The sequence below is a fragment of the Gobius niger genome (assembly GCF_951799975.1).
Source record: "Gobius niger genome assembly, chromosome: 4".
In the NCBI taxonomy this organism is placed as follows: Eukaryota; Metazoa; Chordata; class Actinopteri; order Gobiiformes; family Gobiidae; genus Gobius; species Gobius niger.
This window is the reverse complement of record NC_136855.1, coordinates 14,066,102-14,093,233: the sequence shown is the minus strand read 5'-3', so window position 1 is coordinate 14,093,233 and position 27,132 is coordinate 14,066,102. Positions and strand designations below refer to the sequence as shown.

General features: G+C 40.9%; 1 protein-coding gene across 1 annotated transcript in view; it reads right to left on the bottom strand.

Annotated features, from left to right (window-relative positions):
* pde8a (phosphodiesterase 8A) overlaps window positions 1-27,132 on the bottom strand; it is a 59,252-nt gene extending 32,120 nt beyond the window's left edge. Inside the window, exon 1 of the mRNA XM_079554828.1 lies at window positions 25,625-27,132. Within this exon, the coding sequence (XP_079410954.1) occupies window positions 25,625-25,780 (156 nt within the window). The 5' untranslated portion in view covers window positions 25,781-27,132. The remainder of the gene's footprint in view (window positions 1-25,624) is intronic.

The window sequence follows — 27,132 nt, the reverse complement described above, 5'->3', positions numbered from 1 at the left end:
AAACAGAGATACGTAAGTTTTCTTACAAAGAAATGGGTTTCTATTTGGTTCAGTGATTGCACAGCTCTTAATTGGTCACAAAATGATCCATGTTTTGGCCAATGAAGAAGTGGTGCAAAAAGTGAATTTCATGTTTTTAAATAATAGCGAATAAAGGATAATTTCAGGATTTAATTCATTGTGCCTGTATGGGGAACACAAACAGAGACAGACAAGACAATCTTTTGCTATTGTGTTGTCTGCAGTTGCTCTGTCAAATTTTTACTTAAATATTGTCCACAACAAATACTTCAATACTTTCAGTATTCAAAGTTTAAATAAGTGTTGTTAAAAATGGCGGCTTCAAAAACTTTGCCCTGACTGGGACACACCATCTTGTGTGTCAGTGGCTTTTGACAATACATCTGCACAGCGCCACCTAGTGTTCATAGAGTATGCATTATTAGGCTTCTAAAATGAATGAAGCACATGGCCAAATTTGCTTTTTACTTTGGAGCCTTTGTAGAGTGGAGTAAAAAGTATATTTATCTTTCAAATGGACTAAGTTCTTAAAGGGGCTGGATGCAAGTTGGCCATTTTATACTCACTACTGCCACCTCAGGCCATATGTGTAAGTGCACCTTCTATATTTAGCTTCTATTTTATTTATTGGGTAAAATTCTATGCGGTGTGGCTTTAAGTAGTACTCAAGTAAATTTACATTTTATCACCTCTGGTTACAGCTGCTTCTGGAGTAAAGAGCAAAACGTTTGATCCCAAAGCATTTTTTAAGCGTCAACCACTGAAGTTTTTCTTATTTCTCCTGTCAAAGGTTATTTTTGTTCACCCACACATGCTTGTCCTATAGGATCATGGAAGAAGAGAGTGAACAAACCCACTGTTAACCTATAATTCAGTATTCGATAAGCCATGGGTGTCACTGTCACTGTCAGAGAGCAGACAGTGCTGGTTTCACCTGAGCTGGTCTAAATGGCAGAGAGATCACATAGGCTCAGAGCGTCAACTCAAACAGAATAATTCACTTTCATCTGCGCCCATTTAATCCCTATACTCTGTTTACGCCGTCAATAAATACAGCCTTTCACAACCTCTGTTACACACATCATCACAGCAGCATATGGACCTGAAGTGCAGTCAACGTGAAGAAATGAGCGCTTTACTTATCAGCACAGTAAGAACACAGAAATAGGATGGAATAAGCACGCAACCCTAATGAGTAATAACAGGATTTGTACATATAAACAGGAGGACACAGCCCAAACGTTCTTCTTTATTTCAGGGCAATAAAAAATATATAAAAAAGGTCAGATATTTGGTTGGACTGCCTTATGCTTTGATCTCAGCGAGCCTTCACTGTGGCATTGCTTCAAAAAGCGTCTGCAATATCAAATTATCTATTTCCAAGTGTCCAAGACCTGATGATGGGAGAATGTGACCACTACTGTGCAAAGCCTTCTCCAGCACATCCCGAAGATTCTCAATGGGGTAAAAGCTGGGGTACCCGATTTCTCCTGTTCAAACTGTGACATTTGTAGTTTTGGAAAACTCATTTCCAGCTCTCACAATCCCTCCTGCACACCTGAATTGTTCAAGCAAATGCATTTTTGGTCATGTAGTGTGAGTAAGAAAAAGACACGTGTTTCTGTTGTGTTTGGCGCGGCTGTTAAAGACATACAATGGCTACAACGCCTAAACTCAGCACAATAAGAATATCCTGGAGACTCCATGAAAACGTATACTTTGTTCTTATGTTGTTTATGTATTACTATCTTCAGCAGTAACCGTTAATAATCTTTCAAAAACATCTACAAGCGCAGGGCTACATCCGAGGTTTGTTATTTCCCTGAATGGGTGGACGACATCATCACACGTCACTGTAGCTTGTACCATGTTTTAGGTAGCCTACTTTGCCCGGCTGCCAACAGAGGGCGCTCCAAGTGACATTCAGCATTCTTAAAGGATCTGTATCATGCTATTTTAGCCATTCCAAAGTTAAGTATAGGCATTTATATGATATATTGTACCTCTACCGCTATTGGGCACTCATTTTTGTGATAAATATAAGTGTTTTCTGGAGGTATTTTTCAAACCCGGAAGACACAATACTTCGATTCAGTTAACTCCGCCCCCTCTCTCCGCACATACAACTTTACCGTAATATAAATAAACAGCAATAAGTGAAGTTACTTCACAATGCAGTTATAGGGAGTTGACATCTGCAACACAGCTTCATAAATGGCTAACACACATGCTAATATGCTAACACACAAGCTAACACGCGTTTGGACTGACTCACCGCTCTGCTCCATCGCTGTTTACATTATGGGACTTGCGTTGGTTATAAAAGTTAATCCACTTTGATTCAGGCGGGGTTCACCAAACATCCATCAGTGACAGTCACAGAAAAACAATATTTTGGCTGATAGTCGCTGAATCTTCTTTAGAAGCATAGAATTAAGACATTACATTACAGACGCCGAGCACTTCCGTTCCGCTGTGATGACACAACTGAACACTCAGTCGTTCATGAGGAGAGGGAGGAGCAGCTGCTCAGAGAGCAGGATTCAGGAGGATTACTGAGAGCTGCGTGAATGAAGCCACAAACCACTCTGGGGGTGTTTTTGATAAGGAAATAGCATAACAACGATATGATATAGGATCTTTAAGGAGCATTTTATTCTATTTTGGACACACACATATTAGTCGAAATGATCGATGCTGAGGTGCCACTTTAAATTACAGCTACCAGAATAAATAATAATGGCTAGTTTTGTCCCAGGACATACTGTGCCATATTAGTGACTGCGCTGACTGTACCATCTATGTCAGTTCACATCACACTTTCCCCACATATTAGAGTAAGCACAGTTGATTTCCCTCTTCCCTCTCGGTCCCCACATCTTGATGCTGCCCACAGTCATCCAAGCAGAAGACTTTAGTTGAGTCATTGTCACTGCGCTCGGGAAAAACTAGGCCACACTCGGTTTATGCCACAATTTCTCTCAGCAACACTCGCTCCTCATCTGAAATGCAACAAACAGGGCTGCAGGAATTATAGCTATCAAACTAAAACGGTTATGGACAAACAGTTAACTGAACAAAATATTTACTTGCTAACTAAGGCCATACAATATATTACCAAATTCTTGTAATTCATGTGACTGAGATTTTGTATTGAAGTGACATCGCAGCATTATCGAATATTGCACTTTTTTCTCTCATTATTTACCCTTAAATCAGTTTAACCCCAGCACAAAACAGGCCTGAAGATAAACAATATATTCAGAAAATGTTTTCCTTTGAGAAGAATCTGGACACAAGGCCTTTTAAAGTGAATATATAACGTGGAGGCAGCAGGGACGACGTGGTCAGATGATGCGGGGCACAGTAGAAACATTGTGATGCACCGTCGGTGACATGAGCGCACATGACAGGAAGCATTACTGTAAACGGCCTGAGCATTTCCATACAAGCTCCTGCAACTTTATATACTGCGCTTATACAGAGACACTTTTATTGCCAAGAGGGGCCTGAGCAGTATCAGCATATACGATCACAAAACAGGCCTGGTGCTGCCATATGTTAGTTATCCTGTGTCCACTCAATCCTTAAATGCGTATGAATTCAGTTTTGGCGATTCTGTGCAATGATATTAGGACTCATCCATAGCTTGTAGGGTTTTTTCAAAAATGTATACCCTGTATGTGCCCCTTCTGGAACCATTACATTAACGTGGCGGAAGGGTTTGAGCACCTGACTGATCCTGGGGGCTCCGTTCCCCTGGTAGGGTCTCCCAGAGCAAAGAGGTCCTAGTTGACGGGTCAGACAGAGAAGTTCAGAAGCCCCTAATGAGAGACAGGCCCGGTTAGAATAGTGAAACGGTCCTTCTGTGGACCCACCACCTGCAGCAGGAGTCATAGAGGCCGCTAGTCCAACGGCTGCCCCCACGACCCGGCAACGGACAAGTGGAAGAAGATGGATGGATGGACTTTATTTGTGTGTAAAACCAGGAGAAAAATGTAGTAGCAAAACTGTTTGTGGTCCAGACTAATTTCCTAAAACATTTCTACACTATTCTGCCAGTGTCCAATAAACTCAAGACCAAATCAAATTGTTTAAACACATGGCTCCAGCAAAGAAAAGTTATCCCCAAAATACATGATCTTTTTGTAACCAAAATCATCAAGTTTGATCTAATCTGAACTGTAAAACATCCCAGCGCCGCAGCTTTAGATGAACCCAGCGCGTTGTATTTTCATGAAGTCTTTACCAGTGCGCGTCTAAGTCGTCTGTAATCAGCCCTGCGCCCGGAGAGAGCACATTCAGCCTCATTGTTTTTCATGCTTCCAGAGAACGCCCTGACCTTTATTCTGTCTGCAGTGACATCGCTCCTGCCTCACCAGATAGTGCGGAAACTCGACCACAACGCGCACACACACCAGGCACAACTACACACACACACACACACAGACGCACAACTCACAGGAGACGCAGCTCGTCCTGGTATTTGGTCCCACTCAGCCCTCAGTGACGTCCGCGCCTCAAAAATACAGAGTTTGCAGAAAAAGGATCTGGTTATTTTATCCTGGGTGACCTCCCTGTTTCCCACGGGCAACGGCACACTTACAATGTGAACGCAGAACCGCTTCAGGAGGGATAAGGAGTGCTACAAAGCTGAAGGGAAAAGTACTGCCAGGATATGAATGCTTGAGGATAAAGTAGTCAAGAAAATATGTAACAAAAAATATTCGGCACTGCGTATGTTTTTACCTCATGGGACTGCGGATAGAAACCAGCTCTGAGCTAAATCCGGCATATTTACAGCACTGGCTACCTGTTCATTAACATGCACTGTCCCAATTAATACATTAATTAATTAAATACATGAAACAGGATCTGCTTTAGTATATATTTTTTTAGGTATTGCCTTGATGCAAACAAATTGCTTGACCACACTGTGTTGAAGCAGCTTCGTAAACTGTGGGGATATACTTATTGCAACATGATATATGTTGTCGTTTCATCTCATATTATGAAGGCCGACTCTGCTGTCCCGCCAACTATTAAGCCCTGTTATTGTGTCTGGAAAAATGGCTAGCAAAAAAGTGTCTTCCCCCTTTGATACATTGCATACATTTTCCACTGTTCGACCCCACAAACTCCACACAGAGGCCCTCGCACTAAGCCGTAATTGTCTCTGTAATAAAAGCCATATTTACTCTGCGCATAAACAAGGTGAAGAGGCACATACTGACGCAGGAGTCCGCCGTGGCCCCGGTGTGAATGCGGTCCTGCGTCACAGTGTTGGAGCAGGGGAGAGGCGCGTTAGACAGGGACCGTCCCGAGACTCGAACGGGACAGTCCTCCGGGGGCAAACAAGTTCAAGTCATTAACAGAAGGCATGCACTGGCCCCAGGTCGACACAGGGACGCGGTGAATTAAGGGTTGAGAGAATAATTAGAGGACATAACGACCCATATTATACTAAAAAGACTTTGGTTATTTAAGCAAGAACTTAAGACGATTATTTTAGGGGATGGGGTGGAAATATCTAACTCAAATGGGTAAAAATTTAAAACACAATTGATTTTTGATGACTGATTAGGAGAGATACAGGATGTTATTGTTTGTATCTTTTTTACATTCACAAAGGGGCTAAACACTGAATATTCAATGACTGAAACTGAAAAATTCAAAAAATCTCATCATAAAATTGACATTTAAAACTCAGAATCTGATGACACAAAAGCTAATCCTTATTTATGTGTTGTACTAGTTAAATAGGCTGAACGTCTGACCTATTAAAGCCAACCCTATGTAAGTAAATCAAAACTGATGTGGTGAGAATATGCAGAAAAAGCTTTTGTTGTGGACAGCCGCGCTTCACCTTCAGGTGTTTGAGCCTGATCCAGATTACTGTGAAATCCTGGTAAGACCAGGACAATCCTAAGCCATCAGGCCGTGGGCTGAGTAAGCCTCCTCCGCTGCTGCGATCTGCCTCGCTCAAAAATGTTAAGTAACGCTTTCACTGGAGCAGCTGACAACACGACCAGGATCTCATTCCTTTTAAAACCTAAAATTAGCATAGGGCAAGGTTATACTATTCACTCTTTGTTCACTGCCATGCAACAAAATCACATGAGGCTATTTAATCTGTTCTTTCCATTATTTCCTCCTGAGGATCTTCAATTCATCTACAACTATAACATCCATTATTGATGTATTTGCCAATAGTTCAGGCTTGGAACTGGCAAAAAGAACACACTGACCTGGATTTTGACGTGACTTTAAGTGCAACTTCTCACTGCAGCACTGAAGCTCATGAGGAATAAGACAATTAGGTCGGGAAGGGCATCTGGAATTACATCACGTCTTGAAGATAGATAACTTTCAACAAACTGTCAAGATGTACGAGCAAGCTTGTTTTTATAGCGTATTTATCAACGTTTTTTTTTTACATTTTAAAGACAAAACGTACAAAGGTGCTTTTAGGTGTTTTGAAGTCTTCAGTAATTCAAATGTATTTATCAGTAGTGGCCCGGCAGTTTTTCACTTTAAAATATATATTTTTTAGCTAATGTTTAAATGCTAGTCCCGCACAGAATCGTGTATTTCAGAACTAACTTTGAAATTGCCACCAACAACAAGACTAAAATCTTACACCAAAGGCAAAACACCCAAATAAAAGGCCTAAACACTTCACTCTGTTACGATTGCTTCAAGCTACATCTGCCGGCTTCGCGTCTCCTCCCACACTCTCCTGCAGCTCTCGGTCTGTGGCGTGCACTGCTCTCACATCCAGGTAAAGTTCACAGGTCACGTAGTGAACGGACAGGCTAGAGGAGCTAAAGGAAGTGTCTAAATGGGAACACTGCTGCTAACGCTAATCTTACCAGGAACCTGTCCATGCCCCTCCTAGTCCTCCATGAAGCCAAGCGCATGAACGGGACGAATCATTGGACTGCTTTCTTCACTGTGTACGATTAATTAGAGCAGTGCCCTATGGCCTCAAGACGGGATTAGGGTTAGCGATATGTCCAGAGAGAGAGGGAGAGAGAGAGAGTGTGTGTGTGTGTGTGAGCCAACCCACCTCTACTGCTGTGTTTAGGACAGGTCGGTGATAGCCAATCAGAGCTGCACAATATTGGCAAAATATTCAAATGCAATCTTTTTTATTACATGTATTGGGATTACACTTTTGAAATCAAGATTCTGTAGATTGTGCACATTTTTAAAAACGTCCCGGAGCACAAACACCTGACAGAAGACAGAAATATGAACTAAAGACTTAAATGTATTTCAGAACATGCTTGGAGAGAATTAAAGGTGAGCAGTTTTTAATCACAAGATCAGTCCTTTTATTTGTCACAAAGAAAACCGCCTTTTTGAATGTTTTTTTTTTTTTCATTAATGTATTATAGGGTAAAATGTGTAGAATTTGCCAACAGAAAAAAAAACAAAAAATGGATTTGTTTTTAATTACAAACTGCAGTACAAACATCAATACCCAGATCTTAATCAATACTAACTCTGTAATTTCTATATCGTCTTATTCAAATATTGTCCTAATTTTTATCCTATTTTTGTAATGTTTCCATGTTAATTGCAGCTCAGGTATTATTAAATATATGCTAACCTCTTACCCCCCGCCTTAACCAAGCGCGTTTTCTCCAGTTCGACTTTACCCGAATCTAAAAGCTTCTTGACTGGAGCCTATAGGCCTCAGCAACGCCTCATGTGAAAGCTTTTCTGTCACAGAGTCGACACTTTTTTGTAGTTTTATTTTTATGTGTGTTTTTGACTTTTTGTTGGGGTTTTTTGGTCATGTTTTCATCACTTTTTTGTGTCGCTCTTGTTGGGTTTTCATCCTTGTTTTTCGTCTCTATTCTGATGCTTTTTCCAAAAACGCTTTCTGAACCCAGTCTAGAAACAAACCAAGTGGCTCAAGTCGTACAAGCGGGACCTTTCACCAAAAACTTGAGACCCTCAGTATTAGGTAATGGCGGGACTCCCCTGCACCTGCTAAAACAGGAGCTATGATGTCAGCGCGGCATGAGGGATCAGTGAAAGACACGAGCCGCTAACGCACAACCGAGTGCACACAAACACGCACAAACACACACAAACACACACAAACACTCCACACTTCGCCAGACTGAGACTGAGTATCACATGTCGGCGATCGTCACTCTGTGGACACAATGTTCAAGCATGCAAAACACAGTATAGGAGAAGGGCAATGCGGAGAATGCGCCTCAGAGCCGTCGGCAATTGCAGAGTGCACAAGTAACGCAGCACGCAGGAAAGTTTTGATTTATCTTTCTTATTTGTGGTTATTTGTCAAACTCATTCCTGACTTCCCGAACTCATTTCCAATATCACAATCCTTCACAGGGATGAGTTTTTAAAGCACATTTTATTCGATTACAATTAAGAAAAGTCAGGCTCATTGGGGAAATTAAACACTTTTGCCTCCACATGACATACAAGTAGCGTGACCAGGTATAATATAATGGAGAAAAATGTAAAGTTTGCTCACTTAGAAAAAGATACAAAGTGAGCAAAGAAAACTGCAAACCCCAGTGTCCATTTTAAACTGTGTTATAGTGGCCCGGCTAATAAATTATGCTAATGATATGCAAATAAATGAAAATAGAGTAGGTATTAACATAGGTCATTACACAAAACATACACTAGGAATCGCGCCAATGTTGACAAAGCATAAAAAGTGTTTTCTCTAACACTGTGTCATAACCGCAAAGCCTTCATCCCCACTGCTGTCAGACTGTACAATAAGACTGTGAAGTAACGGCGACTGTAACAAGTGAATTTCTCCTTTGTGAGATCAATAAATATATGATCTGATCTTATCTGCCTTAACTGACACTTTTTACATAATGTACCAACTTGTACCGTCAATTGTGTTTCACGTATTCACCTTAAACCATTGTAGTGGAATAACGTGATGTGAAATGACTTCAGGCGATCTTCTCAACGTGGTTCACTGCCGAAACTACGAAAGTAATTAAACTTGTCTCGCTGCCAGGAGTTTAATCGCTGTGTGTAAAAATGCGTCAGAGCCATAAATCAAACAGCTTCAATGACAGGCGTTGCATCATAAACGTCGCTTTTGTGTAAGCACTAAACCAACAGGTCAAAACCAGCTGGGTCAAAACAAGGACTAAACCAGGCCAAAAGATTGAACGAGTTGGACAAAACTGGTACTAAACAAGGTCTAAATGGCAAATAAATGGTGACAATTTCCCTCAGTTTGTTTCTCCGAGAGCTTTACATTTGCCGTTCATCCTCAAAAATACACATCTACGCAAATGATGGACGTGTCTTGCTCCCGGCGGTGTGCACTGAGGTGGGATTAAACCGCCAACCTTCGGATTAGTGATTGAATTCTCAGTCTGCAGCCGGCCAAATCATTTGTATTTGTGGGTAAAAATAAATAAGTAAGTAACTTGTTTACCTTAATGAAACCTTTTTGTGGTCCCTCTGGGGGCAATACAAGGGTTAATGGGATGATTGGAGGGTCTTTCATCTCTCTCTGGTGTCTCTGGCCAGAAAACCACAATTGCAACTTCGCTGCCACCGGGTCGGAGTCACCAATACACACTAATGAAATCACGAAGAAGGAGCTAACAGGCTAAAGGGGCAAAGCTAACTGCGGGCTAACGTCACTTAAACAGTATTTATAACAGTTTAAGTGAAAAAAGTATCTCCATTGTGTAATTGGATGTACAATATCCTTCTCTCCCTTTGTCTTTTCTGTCAGCGTAGTATTTACTTTCACAGACAATTAATGAGTAAAAAAAAACACAACTTGCGACGACACCTGCAGTGGCGCTTATGGCCTCTAGAGGCATGAGTTACTTAGTACTGCTTTAAAAAGCAGTAGTAGTTGATGTGACTAAAACTATGACCAAGATCACCAGATATTAAATGAAAAGAACAGACTAAAAACAAACATTTCCAATGTCAGTTTGAAAGAGCGGTTTATTTAGTCCAGTGCTTTGTTCATGTTGATGAGATGCAATTGTGCAACTTTACGAAAGTGATTGTCCGTACGACTACAAAATGGGGGGGAAGCGATTTCAAAGTAAATGATCATGCCTGAATTAATTTGTTTTTTAAAATGTGTATTGATTTTTGAAACAATCACAGGTGTGATTGTAATATTTGCAAATGAAAACCTGCAATTAGACATTGTTCCAAATCGTGCTGCCCAACTTCCCCAGTGCGTTTACTCGTCTTCCTCGCGGTGAACTTTGTCCTCACGGTTAAGAATCACGTTAAGAGGTTTATGCAGGATTAGCGTTTGACGCCGGCCCGCCGACGACTGACAGCTCAGCGGATGGCGTCACACTCCGGGAAAGTTTTTTTTTTTTTGAAGAATGGCGCGGAGCAGGTTTAACACGTTCACTGCCAAATAAACGACACAAGTGCGTCAATACTCCCCGCTGGAATGCTACAACTATTAATTAGACTGGGGCAGAGCGCCTTTCATTGAGAAAACACAGAACCGCAATTACGTGAGCGGGGACGAGTTTCTCTTAAAGTCTCCTTTGTGGACGGATCATTCCCACATGCAAACTGCACCTCTGTGAGCCAAATAACACGGAGCAGACATTTGTCGGTAATAAAATTTGTGTAATGAAAGGATGTTGATGAGAAGTATTTAAACACAATGAGGAGGCTGCGTGTCAGTTTTATGCAGCTAAAATCTCTACAAGGTTTAGATGTTTTATTATCTTATTTATACATCTTTATTATCATCCTTTAAAAGAAATCATATTTACCTTTTAAGTGTCATTTTATGTACTTTAAACAAATGAAGTCCTGGCTGGAAGAAATCAGTGTTGTCTAGAAGCGCAGGGTTTTAATTGCTATGTGTTCAGAACTGGTTAAAAGTAAAATGAGCAAGAGCGACCAGTTGAAATAACGCATGCAAATGACGGGAAATGGGAAACCAACAATTTGTGCAGCTTGAGAAAAATGTAATTTACAAAATTTGGGGGAAATTTACAACAAGAAACGCACGATTAACCTTAGAGGCAAAGTTATTGCTCTAAAGTTGCAGCAGAATATGGGCGATAATGACTGTAAGAAACAGGACATTTATCGTAATGGATTAAAGGGACTGAATCCATGTTTGTGGTCGTAGTATATAGGAAAGTGTAAAAACGTATTAACAGGTTGAGAAATCAGCAATTCTCAACTTTCCAAACGCAAAACCAGTAGCTTCTTTTCTTGGGTTGATAATAGGGAAAAATTGTGTGCATCCTTGGACCCTCAGTGTATTCTCAGTTGATTTATGAAAGAGGCATTAGACTTTTTGCGGGTGTTTGGTAATAATCTCAAACTAATCTTTATCACTATCTTACACTTAATTGGTTAGAAATAGAGGCCGACAGACATATTATCCGGGCCGATATATCGGTCACAAGTTTGTGCACCTCAGATCTTCTAATTTTTTCAAGAATTTGTATTGCAGACTTTTGGTTATAATTTCAGAACCATAGAGAGAGACTTACGTTTTTGTTTTTTTTGGTATCTGCTGATTTTGGTCTTTCAAATGCTTGCCTCTGAAGTATTTACAAAACATGAATGTCCAGAATTAATCTGCCTCTGATAAAACTGTTGTCACAGTTCAACACTGACACATGTTACCGTTTAGTGTCATACACAGGATTATAGACAAGACGTTTGGAAACATCGGCTTTAGAAAACCCCATGTTTGTCAACCTCTCTTAAAGGTGCATTATGCAACTTTTGATGCGAGAATGGTCAGCAGGGCGCCTTTACTTTCAATCACAGCGCTCTCTAGGACACTCCAGGATCAATTGATGTGTGAGTTTTCTAGAGAGAGCAGCAGTGAAAACCTACAAAACAATTGATCCTGGAGCGTCCTAGAGACCATAGTGATTGAAAGTAAAGGCGCCCTACTGACCACTCATACAGCCACTCCGTCACTACAAGATCAAATATGCACATATATCAACTTTTTTTTTTCTCGCATAAAAAATTGCATAATGCACCTTTAATTTTCTGAAGAGGAATTCATCAGCCTGCTCTACAGTCCTTATATTGGTATTGGACTCCCCTGGGGCCCTATAGCTCGAAAAAGCAATATTGATCTAAAACAGCTAAAACAAGGCATTCATTAGTTTCACTTCCTGCAGCTGTAGTGAAGATACGGCAAGTGTTTTTACTTCACAATGAGAGGATTAAGCTTAGCAAGAGATCGAGAGGTGAGGAAAGCATTTCCTGGATACAGAGAACCTCAGACGAAGCTTTTGGTGAGCTGCCGCCGCAGGTAAAGAGCTATAAGAAGTCAATTTTGCAGACCGCCCCCTTTAAGCGACCACAACTTTTGACTTGAGGACAGATTGTGATTTCTTTTTGCCACACGGAAGCGTCCAAATGAGCTGGAAATGTCCAATTTATTAGTTTCAGAATAATTATCATGCAAGCTCCATCCGCCCACACATTAACAGAGGAGATTTACATTTGCTCGGTTTGAGGCCAAAACGTGAGCTGTTGTTACAAACGTGTTGCACTGACCCTGTAGCCTAAAGCATGTCCTTGCCCTCTCTGCCCCCGATGCAGTAAAACATGATGAATACGGCGTGCCAGCTGCGGTACTGCCCTCCCTCAAACAGCGATGTGAAACGAGGCTACAGCGCACATCCTGGGAGCAGAGTCAGTCGCGCTCCATGGGGTTCTTGCGTCATCGCCGGGTCCATTAATGCAGAGGGCACATGCGTCTGGGCTCGCACGGCGCTGAGCAGGTGAATGAGAGCCTCGCATGCTTTACTACAGCCAATAATCTGCAGCCTCGCTCACGCAAATCCACCCAGAGCAGCCCATCTTCGCCATTAAATACTGGAAAATGAAGTCAGGGCCCGTGGCACATTGTGTAGCGGAGACACTTCCTCTGATCATTTGCCAAGCATCGGTTTTACAAGTGAAAGGGGCTCAAATCTTTCTCTGTTATCAATTTTGACCAAAGAGGGGGATTGGGTTGCCGTGTGAACAGCCTTTTTTTTAGGTTTTTGTCCACGGAAAATGAGTGTTATATCAACAGGATGGATACAGTGGCTCAGGGATGAAAACCAAGTTACTGTCCTCTCTTTAATAGTGCCAAGCTTGGCTGATAGGGTAAAACCGCGAGAATATGGAACACAATCTTCAGTAAAAAAAGACATAATTAAATCAGGAAAAGACTGTATTACTTTTGGTTTATCAATTGTCAATGAAGCTCAGCCAGCTATAATGTGCAAATATAAAGTTTGAGTCATGTTTTGGTGTTTCTAAGAGTCTTGGGTTGACTTATTTGAAAGTTCAAAGAACCATACTTAGTTGAAATGGTTCACTAAAACACTGCCATAATAGTGCTGTTTTTGCAATATTTTAGACCGTTAGCAAATCTAATAATTTTTATCGTGACGCCCTGTACTTCAAATTTTAAAAGGTATTTCCCAAGGATTAGACAGGCCTGTTACAATAATTACTATATTGACTTATTGTTCAATAAATGAAAGATAAACAATATATTCTTTATTGGTACATTCATTTGCATTTCTCTCTCATATTTCTATGTACTACTAAATGAAGAAAGCTGTGTCAAAATGTTTGTGTTATTTAAGATGTGGTTACAGGTCTTGCATTAGATTTATGTCATTCCTAATAAGTCTTTTACGACTGCTGACGACGGCTCCACCCAGAAAACAGTTGTAGTCAGATTGCAGATTTATGACCTGGAAGCTCAGGTTTACAGCGAATGATGTACAGCATGTATTATCCATGTCAAAGCACTCAGAAAATGCCATTTCAATTTTAATAAAGCTGCACAATTTGGGGAATCCTGCGTATGAAGCTTCTAAACTGTAAAATGTGTCAGTGTTGAACTGTGCCAGCAGGGGGCGCTTTATTAGGGGCATAGGGCTGATTTATTCAAACCTTTCCTGCTTTCTTCAGAGGGAGCTCGTTCACTATCTCGCATAGTTCCAAAATTATAAACAAAAGTCTGCAACATAAAATATAAGAACTTGAAAAATTCCCAACTATCAGCTCAATATATCAGCCGGCCGATAGAGCGACTTTATGTTCAGACATGTGTTTGTGGAGGTGAAAAGTACCGGGTCAGCAGGTTTTACACTTGGTCAATCCTTAAGATGTATTTCACAGGAGATTGTACTGCCTAAGTAAATGGTCTTTACAATTTGAGCACTGCGTCCATTGCAATTATATGTTCCGGTCTAGACCTGATTGAAATCAGAGAATCAAAAGGGAGACGGAAGTGTGCGATTCACCGAGTTGAAAATGAAACATCTGCAGTGGGAAACTTCAGGATTGAGGACCGTCCCGGACTTCCATCATTCAAACAAACAATATGTTAGTTAAGTTAAATCGGAGTTGCTTTAATGTACACGGAGAGTGTGAGGGCGGCCCAGAACAATCTCAGAGACATTCCAGTGAGCTTTGACAAGGAACTGAGAGCTCTACTGTAGAATAAACACTTAAAGAGGATGGTTTGACATATAGGACAACGAAAACATAAAGATTACAATTAGCTGCAGGTAATGTAATGTCCTCTGCAGAGAACTACCATTTCTTATGGAAATAACTTACAAATCGATATTCATCTGCTTTTTAGACTGTTTTTACATAACTATCCCGTGCCAGCCTTATGACTTGTGTGTGAGGCTGGACCTGAAGGCAGACGGACTATTTAAAAACAATGAATGTGTTTCATTAAAGCAGCAACACACAAGGTCGATCTCGTGTGTTGGACGACCGTCGTCTTCTTTATCATATATAAAAAAGAAATATTGACAATAATGTGCGCCCTGTTTGTCACTGTAAAAATGAGTATTTGAAGCTTTGAGGACCAGGTGCTATAGAAATTAATTACTGCCATTGTCCGTTTAATGAGGGCTATGTCAACATATATGTTTAAAGCGAAAGTTTTTGTTGTCCTCCTGCAGTGATTGGGTTTTTTGAGAAACTTCCTTTGCTTGTTCTAATTTGGCATCATTTAGTTGTAAAAGTAATCACATTCATGCCGTTTGTCTCCTCTTAGAGAATGAGATATGTATTAAAATGTTCTTTGTGTAATAAAAAACTTGTTTTATTACATTTTGAACTGTTATTACAAAATGCGGCTCTACAAGGTCTAATGCAACACACTTTCGAAGCCAAGCGATTACAGAAATTGTGTCTGAGTTATTGACATACTGTAAAGAGGAATATCTTTTATTTAGATCTAGATCCCCATGTCTTCCTTCATTACGTTATGGAGGATGAACACCTGCCATAAATGTCCACACCAAAACCCGGATTAGAGTTATCTAATCCATTTATTAGGTGCAATTAATCTCGATGCTCAACCCACTGCTTAAACATGACTTAGGGCTGGACATTACAAGTACCTTGTAAACTCAAAATTCCTTCTGCAATGTCTGTAAACACAGGCAGCAGTTTCAAAAGGTTTCAAGGAAAAAATAACACAAAAAAGTGAGGGGGGGGGGACTCACAGACATGTTATAACTGAGCCACAAATCACTAATGATTATAGTGTGCGCTTTATAGTGAAGTTGATTAATGTTAGTGTCTTCATCTGGTTGTCAGGGCATCCATTTGCGATTAGATTTCAAATTAATGTTTAAACACGTTGAGGAAACGTCCAGGGACATGAACATTTGAGTAAAGACTGTAATAAACTGCTAAACTAGAACGAGACTTGCATTTCAGGATCCAACTGTTGCGGTCTAAACAATACAGAAGGAGACACCATAGACTTAGTTATTCAGCTAAATAGATTGTATAAAGAATAGCATCCTTTGCAATGTGTTCCCAATTAGCGACTGAATTTACAGCCCCGTTGTCTAAAGCTATGTTTACAGCTTAAACCTTCTGCATATTCTTTTCACATTATACAATATTTGCTCCGGCAGCATCTTGGTCTGTGCCATGTCTCCTCGTCAGTAAGTGGCACGGCGCCAGAGTTAGTGCCATGCTCTGGGTCATAAAAGACCATTGTATAAGTCTAACATGACGTACTGATAATCGGCCCCACCATCGCTACATCGCTCTACAGCTGTTTGAACTGAGACAACTGCAGGCAACCGCACAGGCAGTAGACGCTAACCAAACCTCTGACGCATGTGGCAAAGTAAAGAGCAGCATCTATTAATAAATGCCCAAGTTGTAAACTGATAAAAGAAAAAAAAGTTTTGGAACAAGCATTTGCACTACAGACCTTGACGGAAGCGTAGCACCCGACACATGAGGGCGTTACTACGACGATACCTGACCATCTGCTGCACCGAGACGCTAAAGAGTGCTCAGGGATGTTTTATTAGAAGATAAATGACCTGTTAAGTTCCAAGAATTGGCACCATATTGAGATCGTAATTTTGAATTGGGGCAATTAGGAATCCGCAAAGTCTGCGATTAGATAACCTTGTATTTTGGTAACAATGCCAGCAAGCTGAATTCTCGCGGTATTTGTGAGTTTGCAAACACGAGAATCCATCGTGAAGCGCTTCCCTTCACCGTTCAGAACCAGACCAAAAATAAAAGATGCTAACTAACAACATGAGGATGACAAAAACCACGAGGTGTAAAACACACATAACTTTATTCAAAACGAAACATGTAATGGATTTGCAATTCTTGATCCAATCGGCAAATTCTGCTCCAAACGTGAAACCTCTACTCGAACAATTCAAGCCGGTGTGGTCCCAGATTGATGTCAGTGCAAATGTCCTGCATCAGATTTTTCTTGTTTTCAAATTGTGACCAAGGAAACCAGTTAAAGCTGCACTCCTTGAATAAAACCGTGAAAGTCGTAGGTAGTTGAGTAAAATATCTGAGACGCCAATGCTAACGCTGTGCTAATTTAGCCTCTGACTTCCTGGTTCGGGCTGGAGGAAAATGCACTTTATTTAGACACAACAACGTGGGCTGTTGTTTCACAAATGGCGTGTTTACAATGTAGATCAATGACGCCAAATGAAGTTTACTCTACTACAAGAACTTAGCAGAGCTAAGTAACTCATGCCCCTGGAGGCCATAAGCACCACTGCAGGTGTCGGAGCATGTTGTGTTTTTTTACTCATTATTTGTCCGTGAGAGTAAATACTACGCTGACAGAAAAGACAAACGGAGAGAGGGAAATTGTACATCCAATTATACAATGGAGATCTTTTTTTTTACTCCATCTTGGCTGTAAATACAGTTTAAGTGGCGCTAGCCCGCAGTTAGCTTTGCCCGTGGGCTTTTTCTTTGTGATTCTATTAGTGTGACTTGGTGCTCCGGGTCAGAGGCAGGGAAAGCTGCAAGCATGGTTTTCTGGCCAGAGACACCAGGGGGAGATGAAAGACCCTGGTCTTGTATGACCCCCAGAGGGACTACGGAAAGGATTTATTAAAGTAAACAAGTTACTTTGTACAGCTTTAAGACCTCCTGAACCTTTCTCTGCAATCCAAGTTCATTCCTAAGTGTCCTAATGCATTCCAAACATCCAAACATGATGTTGTGAATGCAAAGCTTCACCATCCCAGTGATGAGAACAATAACAAGCTGGCTAAAAGCTCATCTGCAGTAGCTCTGGGTTTGCACTGGCTGAAAGGAGTTAATAAACGATGCGGACAGCAATGCAAAATGATCTAAAAACCCACACATTCAGATCATTTTATATTTTCAGACATTATCATGTCATCATGCATCATATTAATCAGGTGGATCTGAAGTGTCCGAGGCAAAAGCAGGGGCAGAGGTGCTACTGATTTCTTTGGGAGCTCGGGTGCAGACAGATCAGTGAAGGCCACATAAACAGAGTGGAGTTTGGTGGAGGTCTGTTTGACGCTGTTCTCAAATACACCGCGCTCTATCACAGGACCTTGTACCGGGCCTTATCTGCACTCCAGAGCTCCAGATGGACACATACCCTTGACAAAATAACTCACTCCAACTTCTCTGTTGGGACGTTTGTCACACCAGACATGAAATGGTCAAAGTGGTATATTTATAATGAGTGGTCGAGAAGCAAAACAAAACAATTACTAAAAATGTCTGATGAGATGGTGCGTAACGGTTTACAACAAATCATTTGGAGCACAATACTACAGAACTATTACTATATTACCATACAGCAAGCTATACACATAATACATAAAATAAACTAATAGTATACATCAGCCTCCAGAGAACAAAGCGAAAACGAACAGTGTAAAGTGGACCATACAACAAAAATAGAAACATTTATACATCTTTTTCGTTGATAATTTACAACCTATTTATTACGATTCACAAGCCAGAGAAAGCTCTCAAAATGCTACAGTGCACGTTATTCATTCACTCCCTCACACAAACGAAGGTCAAAGCGACTTAAGTACAGCTGCCCTGGGTCTGGCTGCATGAATCTGGCTGCCCATAGCCTCTTCAACACACACACACACACACACACACACACATTATACTTAAATAAAGACTATGGGGCTCTCCAACACTGGTTCCCACGTCTTCCACACTTGCCGTTTGATTTGGTTTTCTTTCATAATAATAATAAGCTGGGGTTGTATTGCCAGCTGTGTAAATGAAGATGATTTATTATGCTTCGGGGAATGACGCTTAAATTCACAACAACTGGGGCCAAGACGCACGAGAAACCAAAACAAACCATATATTAACTCCCAACCACTTTGGACGCACAGCGCCCTGCACAAGCCACGCAGTGAGAGCCGCTGCAGCTACATGGGGACAAATCTGTGTGCGACAAAAATGTGCTCCGAAATGGCTCATTCAGTCCATTCAGTTAGCAATATACAATGGGTGAAGTGAAAAATGTATATTTAAAAGAATTTTAGAGTAGAAAATAATAAAAAATACTTACTTTTACTGAGCAATGGGGGTGTTAAAGATCTTACCCAGATACACAATGACAGTATGAGTACTAGGGCTGTGCAATTAATCGAAATTCGATTACAATTTCAATTATTACACTAGACGATTACAAAATTAGCATAATCTAAATTTTTATTTTTATTTTTTTTGCAAAGCAGACTTGCATTATTTCATGGCACTATGATTATTTTCCCTTCGCATTTCTTGTGCCATGGCTCATGCTTTTGCCCGACATAAAAACAAACAGCGCTGTGTGATGATGTCATCAGGCCGCGCTGCTCAGTTTGCCTGCGCAGGTGTGAGGGCTGGCCAGCAGGGGGCAGGTGTGAAACAGAGACCTCTCCTTAATCGAGGCAAACTTGAAACCATTTATACTTTTATGACTGTTCAGAAAACAGAAAATATTCAGCATAGTGTTTTTTTTTTAAAATATATAAATAAAATAAATACTTTTTTTAAAGGCAACAAAAAATCGCTTGAATAATCGTGATTTAAATTATGACAAAAATAATCGTGATTATTATTTTTTCAATAATCGAGCAGCCCTAATGAGTACTGGAAAGAAAGTTGTGTTCTTTCTTTCTCATTTCCCCTTCCACTTTTTAGATTACCTGCCTATAGATTTAGATTTGATTAGATTTGCCTGCCTAAACATCACAATTTGAAGCATCCCTAAAACTAAACTTGGTCTCAACCGTATTATTCCTAACTCTAATCCTAACCTTACCTTCCTGTTGAATTTGCAGAATTATCCAGACATGTGCGAATGAACAGAATGCCGAGTCCAGGTATGTTTCTGATCATAATAAACAGGCTAAGGACTAAAAGAAAAAGAGCACATTTTAAATGATATAGGACTTTTTAGGTCAAGTAGATCTACGCATAGTTACACTTAGGCAATTGAAATGTTATAATATAATTTGAAGCTCAAAAAGACAGATTAGCAGAATATAGGTCAAATTAACCATTTGCATCTGCAGGCGATTTGTATACCATTAACTTTAATTCAATCACGGAGTAATTTGATACGAGCCCTCGCTGTGGCCGTGTTGACATTTAGACACCAAATTCAGCTTGACAAGCGGCCCTGAAATAGCCCAGGGTCGGTCACATAAAGGCGGAATCGCATGTAAAATACAGTGTGTGAGTAGCGTTTATATGACAAGGAATAAAAGCAGGCGTAAAACCAGCTTAACCAGATATAAGGACAAAGACTAATGCACATATAAACTAATGAAATAAGGGGTAAGACAGGACAAATAAAGGTCTAAATCAGGATTAGATCAGAGCTAAACTAAAGCTACTTGGGAAATCAGGACTTAACAAGTGAAATAATGCTTCTTCCATTGACACATCTTATTTCAATATAGTTCAAACCTGCTCAAAATCCCAATAAATGCTCTTTATCCGAGCACCTTTTAATAAGCCTTTTACCTAAGATAAGAAATCTGGACAAAATCTAAACGAACCAGAGCTTTGATTTGCAAGATTACACTTCATCGATAACACAGATGGTTTTGATTGTACAAGGGAAGGTCTTGTGATGCGCCTATCTGCCGCTCCCTGAAGCCTGATTTTACATAACCGTTCCCGATTCACAGGAATAACTGTGGAAAATTGACACTTGGATGAGTTTTCAAATAAGCCATTTATAGCGTTTTATGTCGTAATATTGGCAACAGCAACAACAACAAAAGTGTTTTCTACTGAATGAGGAGGCTGTAGCGCAATGGTCTACGGCCCCGTTAAAAACAAGATGGTTCATCTCAAGGGGCTTTTCCTCTCTATAAATAAGTGTTAAATTCCTATGAAAGTGAAGATTCGGTCGGTCACAGGTTCTAGCACAGTTACTTGTACTTCAGTGAATAGTATTTTTAACTCGAATGGCATTGGCAAGTAAACTTGGGTATTTAGCAGTAAAATATAGTAGTTGTATTATAGCAGTATAGATCAACAGCCCCCAAACCCCCCCCTTATATAGCGTCTCTCATTCATACACCATACACCCTAGAGGCACTGTGGGTGAAGTGTCTTGCCAAAGGACACGATGATCGGCTTGTCACGATAGCGGATTTGAAGTTCGATACATCGAGGCAGGAAGATATCGTGATAACCGATATTATTGACCATAAAAGGTACGAGATACTGTCAACTCTAAAACATAAAAATGACAGTAAACCTCTTTTCTAAAAGTGCATAAGATCCTAAAATGACCCACAAGCTGTAATAAACATGAAATATAATGTTCAATCAAAAGTTTGCTTCAGTTGAAAATGTTGTGTTACCCCCAGAAAATGGGGAGAAAATGCTAATAAATGTGCCGTCAATAAATATCGAGCCCAAGAATGTATTGTTTATTTGTTATTTATTGAACGATGAGTCGATAGAGTGACTATCGTGACAGTCGCTGACACAGTAACAAGACCCCACCATTGAATCCAGAAGGACTCAGAGGTGGTCTCCTAATCGAAGTGTCAGGATTTACAGAAGGGATGTACAGAATGTGGGAAAAAATAATCAGTGTTAAAGTCATCTAAATAAACAGTGTAATCTGGGAGAACTACTGCAGCCGAATAGGCAATGCAAAAATATGGGGAACCATTTACTACTTACCATTTTGGAAGTTTTGATAAATTAGTGTCCCAAAATTAAAAGCGTTTTATTGAAAAGATTATTGAATTCAAAATTGAATGATTAACTCCAGAGTTTGTGCAGTAAAGCACTGTCAAAGAGTTGCATTTGGTTAAATAAAACGCATTCTAAAAAATACTCTAATAGAATATATGACTGGTTAGGTCTAATACAAAAATATTAAGCTTTTATAAATGAGAAGTTCTACTGTGTTTTTTGTGACAAATGTTGCGTAGTGGTGTTTACGGAAAACTATTTTACAATTACAAAGAAGTAAGTAAATAAATATATATTATATCAGTTTATTAGACAAAGTCGTCGGGACTGTCAGTGTCCAAGTTATAGATAAACTTGAACGATCTCACAGGCGACATTCACACATTGTTGAAATTAAATAAAAATTAAAACTAATCCAGCGTAGTGTAGCTATAGCAAACTGTCAAAACATCAACAGTACCCAGACCCCGTCCCGCCCCGCCCGCTGCACTGTCCCGTTCAAAACCACTTCCTCTGTGATGTGTGAGGCTATAAATTACCGCGCCGCTCGATTAAATCCACGAGAGCTGCTGGTCCTCAGACATTTTGGTAAAGCAATAATCAAATTTCAAACTTGGATTGACTCTTTTTGGGGACATCCGCGACGCCGTGACCTTTCTCTGAAGCTGGGTTTTCGAAAGGGAAGTTAGCAACGTCACACTTGCTGTTTATACGGTGCAAAATGCCAAATGACTGTGTGTACGCAACTGCTATTTCTGCTAAGTGAAAGTTTGTTCTGTTGCTCTTTCCTTTTGTTTTTACAGAAGCTTGACGCACTTGAGCTAATGCTACAACAGGCAAGAGTTTACTGAACAACGCTGAAAGTGAATGTAAGGCGGCTGCACTGTAGTAAAAACAGCTGTAAAGTACTATATATACTGCAGTTATAACTACAAATATGATGTTAATCCATACATGCTTTTAGCCATATTTCAACAGCGGTTTGGTGGCGCGACGTTTCATTTTATGCTTTTTACAAATTGTTACATTACAGAGACTAAGAAAATGACAATATTTCAACAGTTTTGGAGTATTATGGCAGAGGTTTTGATCTATCGCTTACCCCTGGCCTTCAGTTTCAAAAGTCAGTGTTGCATCCAAGTACTTTCAAGTTTGAATAAAAAGTCCCCGCTCTCCTGCCCTCGTGACCCAGAACAGGATAAGCGGGAGAAGATGGATGGATTAAAGCGGTAATATAAATAAATGAGAAGCGTGTTTAAAATTGCTAAAGTGGGTTCGAGAGAGGAAAAAGGGATGGGAACTAGCAATTACTAAAATCGGGTGCTGTACATTTCTGTCTCTATACTGTACATAAAATAAAAATTAAACCTAATAATATTTTGCTGCTTTCATTACAGCGCTGTGGCATTGTTTCAAGAAGCTTCTGTGATGTCAAAAGATCCAGTGTTGCATTAGTTTTTCACCAAGATCTTGTATTGATGATGGGAGAGTGTGAGCACTGCGAAAAAGATAAATGGAATAACCTGGTAATTTTGGATGTTCAGGTTCAGCTGATCTCATCCTTTGGGCTCATAGTGGTGCTGAACCTACACCTGACTGATTGCAGCAGCCCCAGATCATAACCATTAGCTACATCCAGGTGTCGACTGTTTTCTGATCTGGCAGCGTAATTTTGCCACAGGAAAATCACGATTATGTTATTAAAAATATATTTGCTGTATGCGTTTACTTTAAGTGTCGCATATCAAGACTAGTTTCCCGGCAGGAAGCCTCTCCTTGTTAAGTTAATATTTAATTATATGTATTTAATTCAACATTGTGAGCTATTAGGAATCTTAATCTCAACAGTATTTTTTGTAATGAGTGATGAATAAAAATGCACAGATCCGCCGCTTAAAAACCACTATCCCTGGTTAGAAATATGTACACACACAACAAACTCGCTGTAAGAATCAAAACAAAGCTGCACCATCTCAAGAGAACAAAGGCCCTAGTTTACCTAATTCACTTTTATAATACAAAAGCAAATTGAAGTTACTAAGCCTGTGTTAGTTGGCAACAGCTTTGGGCTCTTGGGCAGCCACTTCAGTAAGTAAAGTACACATACCATGTAGTTACATAGAGTTGCTCTGAAGCAGGCCTTAGGTGTGTTTTAAATGGATACATTATAATCTCATGTGCCATAGGCTTATTAATTCACATTTATCTAACGAGGCTGTAATACAGTTACAAGGAGTAGGCAACATTGTACTAGCTTGGGTTTCTTTGTAGTGCGCATATATACCTACAGTACATAGTAGTTCTAATGTATAATGTATGTATAATTTACTGAAAGTAGGACTGCAAAATATTTCATGATACTATGTGCCACAATATCCAAAACGCACAAAGCCACAACATGTCGTGGAATAAGTGTGGTGTGGACTAAGCAGAAGGGCCTGGTCGGTGCTTGGATGGGAGACTCTTTGGTAACACCAGGAAGTCTGAGTGAATGTAGTGAGTGGTTGGTGGTGGTTGGAGGGGCCGATGGCGCAGATTGGCAGCCTCGCTTCCGTCAGTCTACCCCAGGGCAGACTCAGTTACCACCACCAAGTATGGAGTGAATTAATAATGCAATGTATGTAAAATATTCATGTTTAAATCCAAAGCCACCACATGCACCTATAGTACATATACTTGAATCAACTATAAAGTATTTACCAAAACTTGCTCACTCTTACGATGCGTCTGGCCTGTCAGCGAGTATTGTATATAACGGCGGGCGGCGCGGTGGTTAGCACTGGTGCCTCACAGGTAAAAGCTTTCTGTATGGAGTTAACATGTTCTCCTAGGATTCCTCCAGTTTCTCCAACCACTAAAAACATGGGTGTATAATATACGCTGTATATGTGTATGTGAGAGAGAGTGGTTGGTTGTGGTCGGTTGGACCAATGGCTCAGATTGGCAACCTCGCTCCCGTCACTCAAGGTAGCTTACATGGAGTGAATGTAAAATTGGCACAAGTAAAAATGCTTTGTGACCATGTCTGTGAAAGGCGCTAAAAAGTTGTTTGACTATTGGGTTCTTTATAATTGAGTGGACTAATGTAAAACAAAAAAAATCTATCAAGTACTAAATACATATGACACAGTACCTTGGTGTCTTTTTCTTAAACACAAAACAAAACCAATAACATAAAGATGTTTCTTTTTTTCATACATTATTCATTATCTAGAACCATAAAACTGAAATATAATGTTCCTTTGTTCATTCCATAGAAAACCTTCTTTTCTCAAACGCTTTCATCCTTGATTTGAACAGGGGGCCGTCTCTAGACCCACCAAGTGTAGTAGGCAACGTTCTTCAAAACGACTTTTACTTCTCAACAAGAGGGACATTTTCACTTCACAACATGAGAAAGTCGGAGAGGGGTTGTTTAAGTCGTCGTCTGTACTGGGCTGTGACAGACGACGACGTGAACAAAGGCCTTCTCTACGACGGAAAACTCCTGCACGACTGAGAGCCAACACAAACATGAGAAAGTTAGCCTTTAATCCACTGCTTTGGACACGAGCAGGCTTCTTATGCACGTGCAAGCGGCCAATATTCTTGAATGCAACATCTGTACAAAAAGGAGCCTGGCCTTCTTCACTCACTGCAACATATTAAGTTAGTCTATAATCTTTCGGCGTACAGGCTTCTTATGGTTAATAGTGACATGGTGTGAAGTGAAAGTGTGAAAGTGTCGTAAGCTAAAGGAATGAGAAAGTCTGCCCATAATCCAGTGATTTGTGCCCTTCGGTGCACAGGCTTTTTATGCAAGTGCAAGTGTAGCAATCTTTAGAATACATTTAGGTGCCTGGATTACTTCAGCCACAATTTCTCTGCATTTCTTTGTAAAGTGAGTGTACTAATCCAGCGCTCCGGCCCCTTCAGAGAGCGGGTTATGATTAAAAGTGAAATGATTGTGTAACTGTAGGTGCAAGTGTACAGGAGTAGTGCAATTTCTGGACAACATTAATTGAATATAAAAAGATATGTGGGGCCTGGGTGTGTTTTTAGACTGTGTCACTTGTTGTGCGTGCAGTGCGGACCTCACCTTGCCGCTGGGGGGTTTCAGGGGCAGTTGTCCCGAGGCAGGATTTCCTTGATGCTGAGTGGTGTTAGTCTGCTGGGGCGAGTGGGAATCCTCGGACTCTTTTCCACTGTGGTAGACCACCCTATCAGATATATGAATACTTGAAGCACAGCCCATGCTTCAACCCACTTCAGAAGTTTTTTTCTTTCTTTTTTTTTTTCTTTTTCAAGTTTTGAGGTCTTTGAGTCTTTTGAGGCCCCTCTTTGAGTGTCCTCTTAAGTCTGTTCAGGTCCACTTTAGTCCCTAAGCCTTCATTTTGACCAGTTACAAGCACACAACACAGATATGGTAGGTATCATCTAGGCCACAGCAAAGACAGTTGTTGAACTGGTCCAACACAAGGCATGAATAATGTAATTTTGCCCCCACCCCCCCTGAACCAGGAAGCCGGCTTCCTCCCTTTGGAGATTCTTAATCAAAGCAGTTATCCTTCACAAACTCTGGTCCTTCAGTTGGGACCTGGGTTCACTCCTCAGCTCGTACCACATGACCAGATTTCACTCAACTTCAGTGTTATCAAGTAGTAGGCCTGAGCGCACCGTGGAGTCCCCCTCCCTCCAGCCTGTGCCAGCTATCAGGCAATACTTTCATCCATTTTTACTGTCCACTGTTGCGTTTGTCCTTCGCCACCCCGGAGCCATCAAAAAACATTTCTCTCAGCGTCTCTCGGGCGATCTGGTTAGCCACTTACGCGCAAAACACGGGCCATAAAGCGGTTCTCACGACACTTTGCGGTCCATCATCAACAGGCTGAAAGATTCTCGGCGTACTGTCACACCGCAGCGGCCCCAGCGCGACACAAAGCCGGCCAAACACTCCATGAATCGGGCCACAATCAGCGGAGGAGCACACGGGGAGGTCCCGGCGTACGGCTCGCTGTCTCCATTCAGGCTTTCCTTCCTTCGCTGCTGCTGCTGCTGCTGCTGCCCGGTGGTGAACGAGGATGATCCGCCACATATAAAACGGCACAGACCCGAGTGTAATTGGCTACGGCGTTACCAGGCTCATTCTGTGGCGGAAAAAAAAAAAAATGAAAAGAGAAATCAAACCGTGAGGCTGTCAGACAAGAATATGTGTGGAGGTACCACCACCTCTGGAGAATGCAACGGCTCAGAGGAAAATGTTTCAACCAAAAAAAAAAAAAAGAAAAAAGAAAAAGGCTCGCGCAGTATCCACAAGTTTGGCGTGTGAAACCGGCCGAGATTGATGAAGCTTTTCCGCGCGCGCAGACCAGGCAGATTGGAGCTACATAATGCTGATTTGAGGTTTGTCTTTCCCCTGCCTTCTCTGGCGTTTGCCCTTCCAATTCTTCAGGACTGCTTGACAGCGGCACATCCAATAAAAGCACCCGTAAGGATTGACCTACAGCCTTTACTGACGTTAATGCAAATGAGCACGCGCGGGCCAATGCGCATCGAGCTCGGCGGCGGCGGGGGCGGGACCTGCGGCTCCGTGGGAACTTCGAAAAA